The sequence below is a fragment of the Hakea prostrata genome, chromosome 7, assembly GCF_041222555.1.
Source record: "Hakea prostrata isolate BN-2017 chromosome 7, UWA_Hpros_2, whole genome shotgun sequence".
Taxonomy (NCBI): domain Eukaryota; kingdom Viridiplantae; phylum Streptophyta; class Magnoliopsida; order Proteales; family Proteaceae; genus Hakea; species Hakea prostrata.
The window spans coordinates 60897094-60916570 of record NC_142606.1 but is presented as its reverse complement, the minus strand read 5'-3'; the positions used below and the strand labels follow the sequence as shown (position 1 = coordinate 60916570).

The window sequence follows — 19477 nt, the reverse complement described above, 5'->3', positions numbered from 1 at the left end:
GGGGGGGGGCCCCCGGGCGCGCCCCTTTTTTTATTTGGGGGGGGGGGGGGCCGCCCCCCCCCCCCCCCCCCCGGGGGCGCCAAGAAAATTCCAAACCTCGAGGTAGAGGCGAGACCAACCACTTGAGCATGAACATCTTCAGTAAGAGACGAGAAGATCCAACTTAACAATGTTTGATCTTGATATTGCCAAACCAGAAAGTTTGGATTAATGGAAGAGAATCGGAGAGATCTCGCGATGGAACAACAGTTGAACCATCAACCAAAAGCCGCAGACCTGAACTCTTCAAAAGAGGTCAAAATTGAGAACGCCAGACTAGGTAGTTCGTTGGCAAAAGCTTAATCGACAAAAAAGTGATGAATATTCGTAAGTGAAATAGAAGAAGACATGGAAACACCAGACGCTCAAGAACTCGCTCAAGAAACTGAACAAAAACAGAGGAAAAACTCTCGATTCAAGAACTAACTAAGAGATAGAAAAACACAAAGACCAAAATACCTCTGATACCCCACATAGACTGAACTGACACGATGATACCATGTGATGAATCTTCATAATTAATTAACTTTTGAAGTTAATGTCTTATTTATAAACATTTGAGATTTACATGAATATAGAAACCAATACAATAGTGCGAAGTGGCAATACAAATATAACTATATATTATCCTTAATGCTGACTATAAAACAAGTCAGATTATCCCCCCCAAAAAAAAAAAAAAAGAAGAAAGAAAGGAAGAAAGAAAGAAAGAAAGAAAGAAAGAAAGAAGAAGAAGTCACTTAGAACCTTATTTGGTAAGTCAAATTAAGCCAAAATTAACTCATGCACCTACCCAAGAGTTCCATCTCTTCTGGCATTTACTCCTCTCTAAAAAGAATTCTCCAAAATCTGGCTTCTCTATCGAGGCGGTTCCCATCCACAAAGGCAGCCCCCTCTTACTTGTTTTCTTTGTTCATAGATCCTTAATTTGATATGCTTCTTGGTTGAACTGGAGCAGGAAGATTTTATAACAATAAGCATTAAGTCTTAGGCTCTTTTGGTTTCAATTATCATTTTCAATTATGAGATTTTTCATTATTTTAAATTGTTTAGCATCTATTATCAGTTTTATTTTTATTTAAAATAATAAAAAAAGTCTATTATGGATTATGGTGAGAATTTCATTCTCTTCATTTATGCATAGGTTTACTTAAAATTTTATAGTTAAGACGAAGGTAAAATAGTCAATACATATATTTTTTATAAAAATCATACTTTTTCCTTCTTTTCTCACTTGCTCACTATCATTTCCAAACAATTTTTTATTTTGACACCAATCTTATTTTTCATTCCATAATTTATTTTCAAAAAAAAATCACCAAATTATTTTTCAATCTTGACCAATAATGAATTCTTATACTTATTTCTTTTAAATAGGTATAATAAAGAATGAGAATTAAAAAAAAAAAAAAAAAAAAAGAAGAAGAAGAAGAAGAAAAAAAGAAGAAAGAAAGAAAGAAAGAAAGAAAAAAAAAAAGAAGAAGAAGAAAGAAAGAAAGAAGGGCCATAATAAATTCATATGAAACCTTCCAACAGCCGCAAATATCTCCATTGTAAATTGTAATAGCTATTAAAATAACAACTGCGCCACTATTGCATGCATGGAATAACATATACAAATGGATGATTATAATAAACCCAAATCTGGGACAGCCAAGCTTCAGCTCTCCAAAAGCTGGTTATCTCCACGTGCTTAATTGTAAATCTTTCTCTTCTATTCTCTATTTGATTTTCTCGAGCCTTTTCTGAATAACAAATTGCCAATTCGATCACATGTTAACAAACCAAATCTGCAATTTGATTGGATTGCGTGAAATAAAATTTCGAATTGGACGTTCGTCACCCTACTGATATAATAATATTATATCAAATCCTCATACAAATCCAAATTAAATATATTCCTCGTTTGTTTAACATCTAGAATCTCCTAAATCTTGGAAAACTTTGTTACCAAGAAAAAAATATCTGGGAAAACTCGCATTCGCCTTGTGGATTCGGATCATGGTGACATCGTAAAAGGGAATTTTCACTCCAACCTTGTGATTTTCTAATGACAAGGTTTGTGTAGTATATTTTCGTCTAATAAAAATTTGATTGATAAAATAGATAACTTAGGGAGTAGCATTAATATTATGAGGTTAACTAAAATTGAGTTGGGATCTTCTACATTGTGCTTTGTTCATCCCTTTTTATCACATACTTCGGAGCGAGACCTATCTTTAGACATTGATGAAATGAACCATAGATGCTCAAAAGTTTGGTACCCCTCCTAACTGGACTCAAGAAACTAAAACCTAATGATTTCTTATTGGTCTAGGTGATGCGTCTCTAGTTATAATACTGGTTCCGACTAAGCCCATTCGGTTCACGAGACGATAAGTCCTGCAAGAAAGGTTAGACGCGGGTCGGCTCATATGTCGGGCAGCCGCCTCTAATGGCTAAGTCAGACAATGAACAGGTTAAGATCCCGTGCAAGAGCTACACAAGGTTATCTACAGAGTGTATTGGATGCTTACCAGAGGGATGAGTCCTTGTTTAAATAGTGTATGTATTACCTTTTCCGGGTTGGGCAGGTTTCCCCGACGAGGGCTGTCATTTCTCCCTGGATTACGCTCCCTTGTCGTCCGTCCCGCTCAATCATCTTTGTAGTTGACCTTCAATCTAGGGCGTTGTTACCATATAGGTCCAGCGTAGTTGACGTTCTTTCTTAGGTAGTCGGTGAAGATCTCGACTGAGTATTGGATTTAGCCCCATTCGGGTCTAAAGGTGGTTGGGTACAATGAAAACCGGTCGGGTGCCAAAACCTCCTGTACACTAGCCCCCTATCCCATGCGATGAACTCTTCGTGCGAGATAGTATTCGGGACTTTCATGGAGTTCATTAATTGTTCCCACCTGAGGTGGTTAGCCATTACGATGTTTGAGCTCCCTTAAAGATTGTGCCCAATCTCACATTGCCACGTCAAATGACAGATTAAGTGGTCATTATGACAGCCTCGGGAAGGTCAAGCATCACTTCTTGCGAGCCGTTGATTTCATTACGTTGCGACCATTCAATCAAGATTAATAACGCTTCTTCCGGCAGTATAAATACCTCATTTCTATCTTTGTTTTGATCCATCGCTTTCAACGCTCTCGACCAAGACTTGCTCCCGACTAGCTTTCTAAGTTCAAACTAATCTTTCACCAGTAAGTTTCTCTTCTCCGATCATGATGCCAAGGGGAGGTTTTAGGTTTCAACCCAATGTTCCCATCCCAATTCACCGTGAGAAAAAACGTCGTTGTGATGAGGGTTGCGTGAGTGAGGGTGATAGTGGTCAAACAAAGGGGGTCAATCTTGCTGGGGATCGTCTGAAGGATTTGCACGAGCAATCCTCGGATGATGAACGTACCCAAGCCTTCTTTTGCTTCGGATGCCATGGTGGCCAAGTCTCTTGGGGCTGTGAATCAACCTTCCACTATTGTGGTAGGGACTGTAAGAAGTCCCAAAATAAAGACTCCTTCCCGAAGGAGGAGGAGAGCCAACTGTGGAAGTCCCTCGGGCTCCCCCAGCCAAAAAGGTTCGGATTTATGAACCTGAATCTCGCATTGGGCCTTCTTCTGCCTTCATGCTAACCAAACGTGATTCGGTTTTTGGTGACCCGAGCGTTGCTCCACGTTGGGTCGAGGGCGCCACCCTTCAGTCTACTTGGGAGTATCTGAAGGATGTTCCGAATGACCAATTCTTTTCAGATGGGTACAGGTGATCTTTCTTCCCTGTTGACTTCTTTTTATTTTGATGACTTTGACTGATACTTTTCCTTCAAGTATCTAGTCGGGCTGCTCACTGCTTTGTCAAGGCGTTGACAGTCGGAAGAGCTGAAGCTTTTGAGCAGCTTCATCAGAAGGCTAACTATAGCTCCGCCCAAGCTAGGAAGGAGCTTGAGGCCGCTAGGGAAAAAATTGTTTTGTTGAAGAAGGAGAACATCGATCTTTCCAAGAGCAAAGGGAAATACAAAGGGAAAGTTGGGTCTCTCAAGAAGAAGCTCGGGAAGGCTACTGAAAATTTAGCGAGCGCCTAGAGTCTCCAAGGTGAGGAGGAGGAGAAAAATGTTGAGTTGAGGAGGACGATCGAGGAGCTGAAAGCCAATTCGTCCGGGAGTTCTAAGAGGGAGGTGCTAGAGGATTATTTCATTACTCCTGAGTCCAAGGCTTTGGCGTTGGCTCTTTCCACTTCTACTTTTAGAAAGGGGATGAGACAAGCCTTCAAATTCACCCTCGAGTAGACATCCTTCCTGGATCCTTTAAAGTTGTCAAAAATCGTAGATCCGAAGTTGTATCACAAACTCCATCTCCCCCGGCCCGAAGGTCTCCCTGAGCTTCCTGATCTCGTGATTCTTGATCCTGCTGATTTTATAGATCCTCCTTCAGAGGATGATGCTAAGGATGAGGTGGTCGAGAAGTCCCAAGTAGAGGCTGAGGTCAGGGAGTCCCCGAGCAACACCGTTGTTGACACTAATGTGTCAATGATGGTCTCCCGGGTGATCAGTCTGCTAAGGGGAGATCAACTCCGAGCCCATCCACGAAGATTGACTAAAGCCTTCGGGGGAGAATGCAAGTGACAATTCAAGATGGTTGTCAGCTAGTTGGTAAGTTCATGGCTTTCAATCGGCACATAATCCATTCTCCCGACCGCTGTGAAGAGTTCGAAAATGCTTCAATATATCAACTATAAGATATCGAACTTCGCCAGTGTGATCTTGTTGAAGTTTTCCCGAGCACATAACTTCTTGTATCCCGAGCCATGTTACCTTTGTATCAAAGCAATGTAACTTCTTGTATCCCGAGCCATGTATCTCAAGCATTGAATGTAACTTTTTATGAATGAAATTTGACTAAGTGTTTTACAACTTTTGTCTATTCTTTTTGGGTTGTGATTTTTGCTTTATCACTGGGACTTACTCGGGGAATAAATGTTGATGATTCGATTGTTTAAAAATATGGTTGATTTAAGCCTAGTACTTTTGTCCATAAAGAAGGTGCCAAGTCCTTAGGGAAAGATGCGAAGATATACGATCATGTTTATCACCGAGTCCTTTAAGGTCCTTTTTTTTTTAATGCTAAGTCCTTTAAAGACGGTGCTAAGTCCTTAAGTAAGGTGCCAAAATGTACACTCAGGTTAGTTCTCGAGTCCTTTTATGGCCTTAAAAAAGTACCAAGTCCTCAAGTAAGGTGCCAAAATGTACACTCGGGTTAGTTCTCGAGTCCTTTTATTGCCTTAAAAAAGTGCTAAGTCCTTAAAAAGGTGCCAAGTCCTTAAGTAAGGTGCCAAAATGCAAGACCGGGTTAGCCCAAAGTCTTTTATTACCGACCGGGTTAGCTTCTGAGGAATGCTGAAATACTTTAGTAGTTTTGAAAAAGAAACAAAACTATCGATAGAATCTTCTCAGGTTGGTCAAATTTCATGATTGATCAATCGGCTTTCCTGTTATTGATTCCTTTACCGGTATGCTCCCGATTTTGTTTCTTTGTCAATGATGTATGGTCCTTCCCAAGTTGGAGTTAACTTTCCTTGATTCTTGGGGTTGGATGCCCCTGTCCTTTGTAATACAAATCTCCCGATCGGTATCTTTGGCCTTTCACCCGGGAATTGTAGTAGCGAGCTATCCTTTTTTGGTACAACTGGTTCCTTATTGAGCTTTCTCCCGGGTTTCCTATAGGAAATCCAAGTTTTCCCTTAGGCCCTGGTTATTTTGCTTTTCATTAAAAGTGCAATAGCGGAATGACCCGGCTAGAACCTCTACGGGAGCCAAAGCTTCAGTGTCATAGGCCAGGCGGAATGGTGTCCCCTCTGTAGGGGTCCGGGTTGTAGTTCGGTATGACCATAGTACGCTAGGGAGTTCCACGACCCAAAGAGCCCGACTATCCTCTAGTCTTTTCTTAATCCCGTCTAGTAGTGTTCTATTTATGACTTCTACTTGTCCGTTGCTTTGTGGGTAAGCTACCGAAGAACAAGGATGTTCAATGTGGTACCTCTCACAAAATGCTTTTAATCCTGATCCTTCAAATTGCTTCCCATTGTCGGTTACCAGGATCCGAGGTATTCCAAACCTGTAGATAATTTTTTCTTCGAAGAATTTCTCGATTTGTTTCTCCGTGATGGAAGCTAAGGGTTTAGCCTTGACTCACTTCGTAAAGTAATCAATGGTGATGACAAGATATTCCCGATTTCTTGAAGCTTTTGGAAGTTTTCCGATTAGGTCCATACCCCACATTGCGAAAGGGGTTGGGCATGAAATGGGTGAGAGTGGTACTGCTGGGACCTTCGGGATAGTTGCATGTTTTTGGCATTGCTCGCACTTGCGGACGTACTCAAGGGCGTCCTGCTGCATGGTTGGCTAGTATATTCCCAACCTTAGTACCTTTCGCGCCAATGCTTTCCCGTCCATGTGGGTGCCACATATCACCTCATGGATTTCTGCCAAGCCATAGCTGGCTCAGGATGGTCCCACGCACTTTAGAGGGGTTCGGTGAAAGATCTTTTGTACAACTGGTTATCCACAATGGTGAATCGGGCTGCTAGGTTTCTAATCTTCTGAGCCCCTTTCGAGTCAGTCGGAAGTATGTCATCCTTCAAGTAGGATATCAAAGGGGTTGTCCAATCGGAATCATTCCTGATCTCAAGGATATCAGCTTCTTGTGTGCTCGAGCGGTCTAGTTCTTCTATGTATACCATTGCATCTAAGCTTTTGTAATTGGCCAAAGATAGTCGGGAGAGTTCGCCGGCCTTCTCATTTTCTTTTCTAGGTATTTGTTGGAAAATCACCAGATTGAAAAATGTTTGAAGTTGTTCGACCTTCACCAAATATTTTGCCATTCTTTCATCTTTTGCATTATATTCCCCTTTGATTTGATTTATGACTAGTTGGGAGTCACTTCTTACTTCCAAATCTCGGGCTCTAAGCGCTCGGGCTACTCGTAGGCCAGCAAGCACAGCTTTGTATTCGGCTTCATTGTTTGAGGCCTAGAAATTGAACCTTAGCATGGAGCTAACTGTGAAGTCTCCGGGGTTTCTAAGGGTAAAACCTGCTCTTGAACCAAAACTGCTACTTGAGCCATCCACGTGCAATATCCATAGGTCAATCGCCTTAGTTGTTGAACTTGGGTCTTCACTTTGTGGTAAATTGTTTTCCACAATGAAGTTGGCTAAGACCTGGTCTTTAATGGCCGTTCTTGGTTTGAACTCGATGTAGTACTCACTCAGTTCAATCGCCCACCCAACCATTCTCCCGGCTACATCGGGCCTTTGTAGGATCTTTTTGAGTAGGAAGTTGGTTGAGACGGAAATTGGGTGAGCCTGAAAGTAAGGCCTTAGCTTTCGTGAGGCTACCAGGAGAGCCAAAGCTTGTTTATCAATATTTGGATACCTTGTATCTGCATCAATGAGTACATGACTCACATAATAGACTAGATTTTGTGTAGTTTCTCCTTTTACCAACGCAACACTTACTGCGGTCGGTGAAACAACAAGGTAGACTGTTAGATTCTCCCTGGTCATAGGTCGTGCTAAGACGGGGGTTGTCCCGAGTGACATTTTGAGCTCTTCAAATGCTCTCTAGCATTCGTTTGTCCATGTGATTTCTCCCGAGCTTTGTGTGGCCTTTAGTGTTTTGAGGACAAAATTACATTTTTCCCCCACTCAAGATATGAACCAATTTAGTGCTGCCACTCTCCCGGTCAAGCATTGTATTTCTTTTATGGTTCTTGGGGGTTGCATGTCAATCAAGGCCTGGATCTTCTTGGAATTTACCTCAATTCCACTTTGATAAACCACAAATCCAAGGGATTTCCCGGATGAAACCCCAAAGGCACACTTCTCGAGGTTCAAGCGCATCTGATAAGTCCTTAAGACATCAAATGTTTCTTCTAAGTCTGCCAAGTGTTGGGCCCGTACTAGACTTTTCACGAGCATATCATCAACGTATACCTCCATGTTCCTCCCAATTTGGTCTTGAAAGATCTTGTTGACTACTCTTTGGTACATTGCACCTGCATTTTGTAGGTCGAATGGCATTACTCGGTAGAAGTAGCTCTCCTGGTCAGTCGTGAATGAAGTTTGTTTCTCATCTTTTCCCGACTCATTAGGATATAGTTGTATCCCGAATAGGCGTCCATGAAGCTGAGAACTTCATGCTCGATCCTTGCATCGATCAGTAAGTCAATTCTGGGGAGAGGGTAGTAGTCCTTCGAGCAAGCCTTGTTTAGATCCGTGTAGTCGGTACACATCCTCCATTTCTTGTTTGCCTTTTTTACCATTACGACGTTTGCAAGCCAAGTTAGGCATTCGATCGGCCTTATGAATCTTGACTTCACCATTTTTTATGTTTCTACTCTGATAGCTTCATGTTTTTCAATGGAAAATTTTCTTCTTCTTTGGATGATTGGGGTAGCATCCTTCTGAATCTAGAGTTTATGCTTTGCTACCCACCTATCTATCCCGGGCATGTCATTTTCCGACCATGCAAAGATGTCAGAGTTGTCACATAAGAACTTGGCTAGTTCTTTTTTGAAGTCTGCAGTTGTTCAGACCCTATAAACGTCCTTTGATCGAGATGGTCTAGATTTATTTGGATTCTTTCTAGTTTCTCTACCGGTTCCGCTTGCTGCATGCTCTCCTCATCCTGGTTGTCTCAAACCTCAATTGTCAAGGCACTTCCCGAGCTCTCAAACCTCTGATTTTGCTTTAAGTAATTTATGTAACATTGTCAAGAGGTTGATTGGTCGGAACTGCACTCGTCCACTCCAACATCTGTTGGAAACTTGAGTTTCATGGGTCAGGGTGACACGTCCCAATATCACATTGTATGCGAATAGGTCTCTTACCACCATAAAATTGACCCATATAAGGGTGTCCTGGGGAGCTGTCCTGATCCTTAAATCTAGATGGATAGTTCCTTCTGCAATTGCTGACGACCCTGAAAAACCATAAAGTGGTGTTGCACAAGGGGTTAGCAAATTGTCAGCCAGCTTTAGCCTTTTGAATGCTTTATATGATAGCAAGTCAACCGAGGAGTCCGTGTCAACTAAGACCTTGTGAACTTCCCGATTAATTTACTTTGATGATGATTGCATCATCATAAGGCGTCACTATCCCATTCAAATTGTCATCAGTGAATGTTATAGGTTCAAGACATGCAGGATTTTTTTTATCTTTTTTTGTAGATGAACTGCTTCCACAAACCGGGCTTTCCGCTTTGCCTTTTTTATCTACTCAACGGTTAGGCCACCCATGATTATGTATATAGGTGATTCTTCCTAACCTTCCTTCTCCTGTCCTTTGTCAGCTCTCTTGGTGGTTTCCCCCGGACTGGTAGATCGAGCTCTTTTCCTAGGCTCGAGTGATTTCTCCATGGACTTTCCTGTCCCTCGAACATACTAACCAAGCTTCCCATCTTGGATCAATTTCTCGATCTCCAATTTGAAGATCCGACAGTTGTCAGTGTGGTGGCCATAGTTTTTGTGAAAGTGGCAGTATTTGGTCATATCCAGATCTTCCGGTAGGGAATGTAGCTTTCCAGGCCATTTTAATGACTTCTTATCCCGTATCTGCATTAGAATTTTTTATGGTTTTGTATTAAGCGGCGTGAAACTTTCCCGTCCTTGGTCCTGTTTCCACTCGCTCCTTGATCCTCATTCCCGATCATTGGAAAGGTTCTTTTCATTCTCGGGTCTTCGTTCTCAATCAGCCTTCACTCGGGCATTGATCACTTCGTACACACTGGCTTGCTTCTGGCACTTACGCAATAACGTCCCCTAAGTTTTGGGCTTGTTTGTTAATAAGACCTCCAAAAGCCTTTGATGGGTTATGCCGCTCCAGAGTGCATTGTATGCAACTTGATCGTCAAGATCCTCGATCTCAATAGCTACTTCATCGAAACGCTTTAAGAAGTCCCGAATTGATTCATTTCGTCCCTGCCTTATGGCAAATAGGCTATTAGACGTTTTCTTGCTCCCGATTGCACTTCTAAATCAGGCTCTAAACTTTCGGGCCAGCTCTCTGAAATTATGAATTGATCCCGGTTGAAGGCTACTGAACCATTTCATGGCCGGGCCTTTCAGGGAGGCCGGGAAAGTTCGGCAAAGCAGCTCGTCTTCTTGATCAAGTACCGTCATCACCGATTTGAAGTAGTTGATGTGCTCCTTCGGGTTTGTTTTTCCTTCAAATGGAGTGAAGGTCGGCATAATGAAGTTTTGAGGGAGAGGCATATTCATGATCTCGTCAGAGAATGGCTCCCGATCCACGACGTCCAGATCTTCGTCATGGTCCAAGACCACCAATCTTCGTTCTACCTCGGCCATCCTTCTCCGAAGACGATTCCGTCTCGCTCCATTTCCACCCGACTCTACGGAGCTTTCCCTTTTGGACTGCACTCGGGGACCGATACCCTTGATTGGGTTCCTTGGGGTTGACTCTCCCCTTGTTGTTCGTCCTCGACTCGACGGCTCCTTTGAGGAAGGGCTCCTATTCGGGAAGGTACCGAAATGCGATCGAGGGCACTGATCCTTGTATTGTTTGGTTGTCTCGGATTGCGCTCAGGACCTATCTGTATTGATCTTTGGCCTTCGGCTTGCCCTCCTCTCGGGATTCCCCCACATGGTCGGGCTCTCCTTGCATTTTGGAAAGCTCTAAGTAGTCTTCCCATCCGAGTGTTGTGTCTTGGTCCTTGTTCGACTCTAATTTGATGGACCAATCCCCTCAACACCCCCTGCATCTCGAGCATTCCTCTTCGGATTTCATCTACATCAGCCATAGTGGCATGTCCTTGGGGCCTCCTTGATGTGCCTACTCCATGAGGATCTTCAGGTATCCAATTATCCTCAGGAGGTTCTTGCTCCACTCGGGTTGAGTGTACGGCCCCATCATTTTGGTGTGCTTGATCTTCTAAGTTTGGGTTACCTCCGACAGTTTCCTACCGAGTATGCCTGTTGTTCGCTCCTTGCCTTGCCATGACTAAATATTGTCATTCCCACAGATGGCGCCAAACTGATGTGTCTCAGTTATAATCCTGGTTCTAACTAAGCCCCTTTGGTTCACGAGATGATGAGTCCTGCAAGAAACGTTAGACGTGGGCCAGCTTGTATGTCGGGCAGCCGCCTCCGATGGCTAAGTTAGATAGTGAACAGGTTAAGATCCCGTGCAAGAGCTACACAGGGTTATGTACATAGTGTATTGGATCCTTAGCAAAGGGGTGAGTCCTTGTTTAAATAGTGTATGTATTACCTTTTCCGGATTGGGCAGGTTTCCCCGACAAGGGTTGTCATTTCTCCCTTGTCGTCCGTCCCACTCAATCATCCTTGTAGTTGACCTTCTATCTAGGGTGTTGTTACCATATAGGTCCAGCGTAGTTGACACTCTTTCTTAGGTAGTCGGTGAGATCTCGATTGAGTATTGGATTTAGCCCCATTCGGGTCTAAAGGTGGTCGAGTACAATGAAAACCGGTCGAGTGCCAAAACCTCCCGTATCACTAGGTTTATTTTGGGTCGATTCATCTAACAAACTAACAAGTTCAAAACCAATGGTCAATGTGTCCCTCAAAGGGGGGAAAACTCGAGACCTATCATTGATTTCTTATTGGTTCCAATTTTGTTGGAATCAGTAACGAACTGGAACTTGAAATGATTCAGGGTGAGATCTAGATCAGCTAGACATATTATACTAGATTTGCTATGGACATTTTAGAACAAGAATCCCTAAGAAATCAAAGTTCCATTCTTTTTTTACGATTATTAAACTGGATAGCGCTAGGACTGCAACAAGGTCAGGATAGGTCAGGCATCTAAAACCTTGACCCTGAGCTTGACCCTCTAGGATTTCGCTAGTTATGGCTGGACTGGTCAAACACTAGACCCTAACTTGACTTTAAACTTAATCCAAACCACTTTGACTCTACCTTGACTTGCAATTAAGACTACAATTTCAAGCACAAATTTTGCTTAGTGTGGACTAAAACAAGGGGTATGGATCACTTCTCGGTCTGGAGTGAACGATGTATGCCCCCTGACACTTTTCCACCACACAATAGTGGTGAGACACACTTGCAGATATTAGAAGAAAAAAAAAACTAAAGATAAAAATTTAAGTGGATTTCATGTGAGCATCACCCCTATTATGTGGTTCAACCAAATTGTTCTCCATGACAGGAAGCTGATCCGGACTCCAAAACAAGTTTGGATCATCATAATCAAAATTGGAGATTAGGCGGGACGGAAATTGTTTGGGTGTAGCGCAATTAATGTGCAGCACCTGCAGTGAACGGTCGAGATCGACCGTCCATTTCCAAGTGTGTTTCCACAATTTTTAAAAACGGACGGTTGAACGGTTTGCTGCACAGTAATACGCAGCACTAAAAGTCGAACTCAGGCTGGACTGAAAGTTGACGGATGAATCACTGTGCCAACACATGGACGTGCATGGATGCAAATTAAGCTTTTCTTGTTTTTGGTGAGATACGAATTAGCGATCTTACCCGGAGAAGAAACCGAAGCCAAAGTTTATACAAGTAAAAGGGATTAAATATATTGCTCATCTCTCTCATCCGTGCAGCTTTGTGACTCCTTGGATGCTTTCCGAGGAGAGAAACTAATTTAAATGGTGACGCTGGAAATCTGAAAGGCAATCAAATCAACGCATGGCTTCTTTCAAGAGTTCATCCATTATTCTGGGTTTCTGTTACAATCTTTCCGAGGAGAGAGACTAATTTAAATGGTGACGCTGGAAATCTGAAAGGCACACAACGCATGGCTTCTTTCAAGAGATCATTGGGTACCTATTTCATCCATTATTCTGGGTTTCTGTTACAATCTTAGTTCTTCATTTTTTTCGTTTTCTCATCAAGTTCATAAAGTCTTATGAACTTCAAACTGATTAAAAAATTGGTGATTTTTAAGGTTTTACCTAATATTTGAATGGATTTGCAGGTTGGGAGTCTTGGCTTTGTGACGGACAGTTTGATTTCGGATCACTTTGCTTTCAGGGATTTATTCTAGATGGTTTAAATGCTCTGTTTCTGTTTCTTTTCTGTATGCTTTTGTTTCTTGGTTCTTTTAGAAAGAGTTCCAGTTGTGGGGATACAAGAAAGCACTGGATTTTTGTCTTTGTTTCAGTCTACTGTGTTGTTATTAGTTTCACATATATCATTTTCGGCGTGTGGGATGCATTGTACAGAAACGATGAATTTAGGAGTTTGACAAGGTTAGTTGATTTTATCAGAGCACTGTTTTGGATATCCCTGTCAGTTTCATTGATCGTTCGAAGGATCAAATGGGTGAGAGTTCTAGTTACACTTTGGTGGGTCTCCTTCTCATTACTGTCTTCTGCATTAAATGTGGAAGTGCTGCTAAAAAAGCATGGAATTCATATAATTGACATAGTGTCATGGCCAGCCCAGCTAATGCTTCTTCTTTGTGCTTGGAAACACTTGAGTCAAACTGCTTCTAGGAACAAGCCAACCCAGAGCTTGCCTGAACCTTCAGTTGGAAAATCTGAGACAAACAGAACAAAGTTAAGCCAAGCTGGTTTCCTTAGTCGTTTGACATTTTCTTGGCTTAATCCTCTGCTATGTTTGGGTTACTCAAAACCATTAGACGTTGATGATGTCCCAGATTTAACTTCTGAAGATGAAACCTCTGTAGCATACCATGAATTTGATCATGCATGGGATTGTCTTAGGAGAGACAGCAGCTCAAAAAATACTAAATACTTAGTAGTTTGGGCCTTGGCTAGAGTTTACATGAAAGAGATGATAATTGAAGGACTCTATGCCATTCTTAGGACAGTCTCAGTCGCGGTTCTTCCATTATTACTCTATGCCTTTGTGCAGTATTCAACACACAAGGAGAAAAATCCAATTGATGGTGTCCTCCTAGTTGGTTACTTGGGGGTCATCAAGGTCACAGAGTCTTTGTCACAGAAACATATGAATTTTAATTCCAGGAGGAGTGGCATGCGGATGAGATCTGCTTTGATGGCTGCTGTTTACCAAAAGCAGCTTAAACTCTCTACTCTAGGTAGGAAAAGACACACAGCAGGGGAGATTGTGAACTACATTGCAGTTGATGCTTATCGCATGGGTGAATTCCCGTGGTGGTTTCACACAGGATGGAGTCTTATAGTGCAGTTGTTCCTCGGCGTCGGTGTACTTTATATGACTGCGGGTGTCGGGATTCTTCCTGGTTTGGTTCCCCTCCTCATCTGTTCTCTTCTAAATATCCCATTTGCAAAGTTTCTTCAGAAATGTCAGTCACAATTCATGGTAGCCCAAGATGAAAGACTCAGAGCAACTTCTGAGGTCCTAAACAATATGAAAATAATCAAATTGCAGTCATGGGAAGAGAAATTCAAGAACACAATTGAGTCCCTCCGTTCGGAGGAACTCAAATGGCTAACTCAGTTGCAGGTTAAGAAGGCCTACTGCAGTGCATTATACTGGATGTCTCCTACGATAGTTTCTTCTGTGATCTTCATTGGATGTGCCTTCTGGAGAGGTGCCCCATTGAATGCCAGCACGATTTTCACAATCCTTGCAGCACTTAGAATGGTAGCAGAGCCCGTGAGGACAATTCCAGATGCCATGACAATGTTGATTCAGGTTAAGGTATCTCTGAACCGCCTTAATGTGTTTTTGCTAGAAGATGAGCTCAGTGATGACTGTGTGCGGAGGAGCGAACCACAAGATTCGGATACAAAAGTTAGAATTCATGCTGGTGACTTCAGTTGGGAACCCAAAACAACTGCCACTACTCTGAGGCAGTTAAACTTTGAAGTAAGAAATGGTGAAAAAGTTGCAGTTTGTGGGCCTGTTGGTGCTGGGAAGTCTTCCCTCTTATATGCTCTACTAGGGGAAATACCCAAAATCTCAGGAACTGTAAGAGTTAGATGTCCTTTTACTTCTTGAAATCTTTATTCAAGACTAAATGTAAGTCAATTGCACTTATTTTACTTGTTCCTTGTCTAGGTGGATGTATTTGGGTCTGTTGCATATGTTTCTCAAACATCTTGGATTCAGAGTGGTACAGTTCGAGACAATATTCTCTTCGGAAAGCCAATGGACAAGACAAGATATAGTAAGGCTATTAACGCATGTGCACTTGACAAGGATATTGAGAATTTTGACCATGGTGACCTCACAGAAATTGGGCAGAGAGGGCTCAACATGAGTGGAGGACAGAAACAGAGGATACAACTTGCTAGAGCAGTCTACAATGATGCAGATATCTATCTTCTTGATGACCCTTTTAGTGCAGTAGATGCTCACACAGCTTCCATTCTATTCAATGTAAGAAAATAAGCTCAAGCATTTTCAAAAGATCAAGTCCAGTGATGCCTTAAATTTTCTCATACATAGCCCATACACAACTCTTTTTCTTAGTTTATGACTGCACCTGTTTAATTGCAGGACTGTGTCATGGGTGCTCTGGAAACAAAAACTGTCATTCTCGTAACTCATCAAGTTGAATTTCTCACTGAAGTAGACAGAATTCTGGTGATCATGCATTGCTTTTAATTATCTGTCCGTACCTGTCTCTGCATTCCCAACTAAATATTGGTGATCATTTGCTTCTCACTTTTCAGGTTATGAAATGTGGAAAAATCATTCAAATGGGAAGTTACAAGGACATCTTCATTGCTGGCTCAGAGTTTGAACATCTGGTGAATGCACATAAAGATTCAATGACAGTATCGGATCCTGAAATTAATGGACATGGGGTTGAATCTGATGTAATTGGATCGGATGGGAGTACGGGATCCTACCCCACCAAACTGAATTGCGAGATCGGGATTTTGGCAAAGCCTCAGGCTGGGACACAGCTAACAGAAGATGAAGCAAGGGAGACTGGTGATGCTGGTTGGAAGCCATACTTAGATTACCTGCGTATCTCGAAAGGATCACTTCACTTTGGTTTGCTTACACTTTCTCAGTTAACATTTGGTGCTCTCAACCTTGCTGCAACCTATTGGCTAGCCATAGCTATTCACATTCCCCAAATTGGAATTGGTGTCTTAATTGGAACCTACGCAGGAATTTCAGCCATTAGTACAGTGTTTGCATTTCTAAGGTCCTTGTTTGCAGCCCACTTAGGATTGAAGGCTTCCAAAGCCTTCTTTTCGGATCTCACTGATTCACTTTTCAAGGCTCCCATGCTCTTCTTTGATTCAACCCCTATTGGTAGGATCATCACACGGGTAAGATTATCTTTTATCAGTTGACCATTTGCCTATGATTTTCAACTGTTGATCTATGGCTAAAATACTTGAGTAGGCAATCATGTAGGGAGTGTGTTTGACTAAAGAGTCTGGAATTACAGTAGCAGTTTTCTCATTGTCATGTGAATGTTCGATGGGAGTTGCTTATGCTCCTTGTGATCCTGGATAGCTACAGTGAAAACTTAGGTTGGGTGATTTTGGATTCTTTCCTTGCAGGCATCATCAGATTTAAGTGTGTTGGATTTTGATATCCCTTTCTCCCTGACATTTGTGATTGCGGGTTACTTTGAACTATTAGCAACCATAGTAGTAGCTGCTTCAGTGACATGGGAAATTATCTTCGTAGCTATTCTTGCTATGATAGCTACAAGTTATGTTCAGGTGAACTCTCTTTTTGTTCTTTGTTCTTTCTTTTGATCTGAGAAGTCTAAATACAATTATCTTATTTTGATGTTCTATTAAAGAGGTACTATCTAGCCTCTGCAAGGGAGCTGACAAGAATTAATGGAACAACGAAAGCACCAGTTGTGAACTATGCAGCAGATACATCACTTGGAGTGGTCACAATAAGATCTTTTGACATGATGGATAGGTTCTTCCAGGATTATCTAAATCTTATTGACATGGATGCAAAACATTTCTTTCATTCTAACGCTGCCATGGAATGGTTTGTCATAAGAATAGAGGCACTCCAGAATTTGACCCTACTCGCTGTTGCCATTTTCCTTGTTTTTCTTCCCCATGGTGCTCTTACTCCAGGTACTTGTGATTACGAGAATTATTTGATTGTCAAGGAATGTTCAAATCCTAATTAGTATTTGCTCTTTTGCAGGATTTATTGGGCTCTCTCTTTCATATTCTCTCAACCTGACCATTACCCAAGTGTTTGCCTCTAAATATTACTGCAAGTTGGCCAACTATATTGTGTCTGTTGAACGGATAAAACAATTCATGCACATACCACCAGAGCCTCCTGCAATTGTGGAAGACAAAAGGCCACCTTACTCATGGCCTTCTCTGGGAAGAATTCAACTCCTTGATTTGAAGGTGATCTACCAAATTCATTTCTTCACATTGGACTTGAGACAATTTAAGTGTTATAGGATTTATGTCTCTATCGTACTTCCTATGACAAGTTTTTCACAATTGGAGAATTCAAACATGTTAAAGTGAATGTGTGCCCTGAGGTCTTGGATATCTGAGTACAGAGTTCTCAGTTGCATCCCCAATTGTTCTTCATGAAATTTCTCGGTTGGTTTCAGATAAAATATCGCCCAAATGCTCCACTTGTTCTCAAGGGAATCACTTGTACTTTCAGAGAAGCAACTAGAGTTGGAGTTGTTGGAAGAACTGGCAGTGGGAAGACTACATTGATAAGTGCTCTGTTCCGCCTTGTAGAACCCGAGAGCGGAACAATTCTCATAGATGGATTGGACATTTGCTCTATCGGACTGAAGGATCTGAGATCAAAACTCAGCATCATTCCACAAGAACCATCTCTTTTTAAGGGTAGTATTCGAACTAACTTGGATCCTCTAGGCCTCTATTCTGACAATGAGATTTGGGAGGTAAGCCTAATGAATAATTTAATGAACCTGTTTTAATTACCATGGACCTCATCATGTTGCCTTTTGCAGGCCATAGAGAAATGTCAATTGAAGAGTACAGTTCTTGGCCTCCCAAATCTCTTGGATTCATCAGGTGAGTTGAATTTCAGCAACTTGAAAGAAACGAATTGTACACAGTTCTAATGCAATGTGAAAATTCTACTAACGATATTGTTTGGTCCAACAGTGAGTAATGAAGGTGAAAATTGGAGTGCCGGGCAACGCCAACTTTTCTGTCTTTGTCGAGTCCTCCTTAAAAGAAACAGAATTCTAGTTTTGGATGAAGCAACTGCATCAATTGATTCTGCGACGGATGCTGTTCTACAAAGAGTCATCAGGCAGGAATTCTCAAAATGCACTGTGGTTACTGTGGCCCATAGAGTTCCCACTGTCATTGACAGTGACATGGTCATGGTCCTTTCTGATGGTATAAGTCCCTTTTCTAAAGATACAGTAAGATAAGTATATATGCATAGGTGCTCCAGAACGCCAGCCAGAGACCATTTCTGCCCAATAACATATTTTGAAACTGAAACACACAGGATTTTATGAAAATCTGATCTTCACTTGATGATGTAGAAGTATAATGATTTGATCTTTTTGTTATTTTAGTTGCATGAATCTGACTCTAGGAATCTGGATCTTCATGTATTAGGGGAAATGGTGGAATTTGATGAACCTTCAAAACTAATGGAAGTGAACTCCTACTTCTCTAAACTTGTGGCTGAATACTGGTCCAGCCGCCAGGGGAACTCGACGCAAAGCCTCAGCAACTAGCAGTGATTGGGAGAATGAGTAAATGATATTTGGACAACTTCAGTGAATACAAACCAAAAGTGAAGTTGCAACTATGAGTATATATATCATCTATGGTTAGCTTGCAATTTTCACTTAATCTCTACATATATTGTTGTTTATGGGTGCACCAAAAATCAGAAGTTCAACCAGGTTGCAGCACCAAATAAAAGAGCACCTGCATATTTTCATGACATCTTACTGTCTTTATTTTATAATCTTTTCAAAGGGATTCTGGGTTAGGTTGATTGAATCTGTGGAGACTTATGTTTTTTTGGGGGGAAAAAATGGTTCAACTGATAGGGGCACAGATACAATGAAGTGTATGGTTTTGCATCTTGCTGATGCACTGTATATATTTTTAGATCATTTTTCACATGAATTTTCATCTTCAGCTTCTGTTGAGAGTGTTTCTTGTAAATTTGATTGTAAATGTCAATGAATTTAGAAAAGGAAATAATACCTCCTGTGGTTGGACTTTTGGAGTTGCAGCAGGTTTCCCAAGGAATGCCTCTTTCCTGTGTCAAGTAACTTGCTCCATCATGACCAACGGGTCATGGATTCAGAGTATGGAAACAATCTCTTTGCGAAAACAACAAGTGTAAGGCTGCGTACATTATAATCTTCCCCAAGAATCTTATCGCAAATCTGGTGTTTTGTTTCTAGTTAAGACCTTCAGTCAAATGCTTCTGCTTCAAGGCGAGCCAAGTGCAATGGCTCAAAATTTGGAATTTCTCTAATCAAAATGACAAATGCAAGCAGGCAACTTATCCACTGTTTGAGCCATGCAAAA

At 41.7% G+C, this 19477-nt stretch overlaps 1 protein-coding gene across 1 annotated transcript; it reads left to right on the top strand.

Moving 5' to 3' along the window:
• The first annotated feature begins 3248 nt into the window (after positions 1 to 3248).
• Positions 3249 to 18666, top strand: LOC149011564 (ABC transporter C family member 8-like). Its single transcript, XM_089162697.1, has 14 exons — positions 3249 to 3513; positions 3846 to 4047; positions 12765 to 12841; positions 12997 to 14942; positions 15033 to 15353; positions 15474 to 15560; positions 15650 to 16261; positions 16499 to 16663; positions 16747 to 17041; positions 17115 to 17329; positions 17545 to 17850; positions 17920 to 17983; positions 18077 to 18316; positions 18545 to 18666. Exons 1-14 carry the CDS (start codon positions 3249 to 3251, stop codon positions 18664 to 18666), a joined length of 4917 nt encoding a protein of 1638 aa, XP_089018823.1.
• Positions 18667 to 19477: the final 811 nt, after the last annotated feature.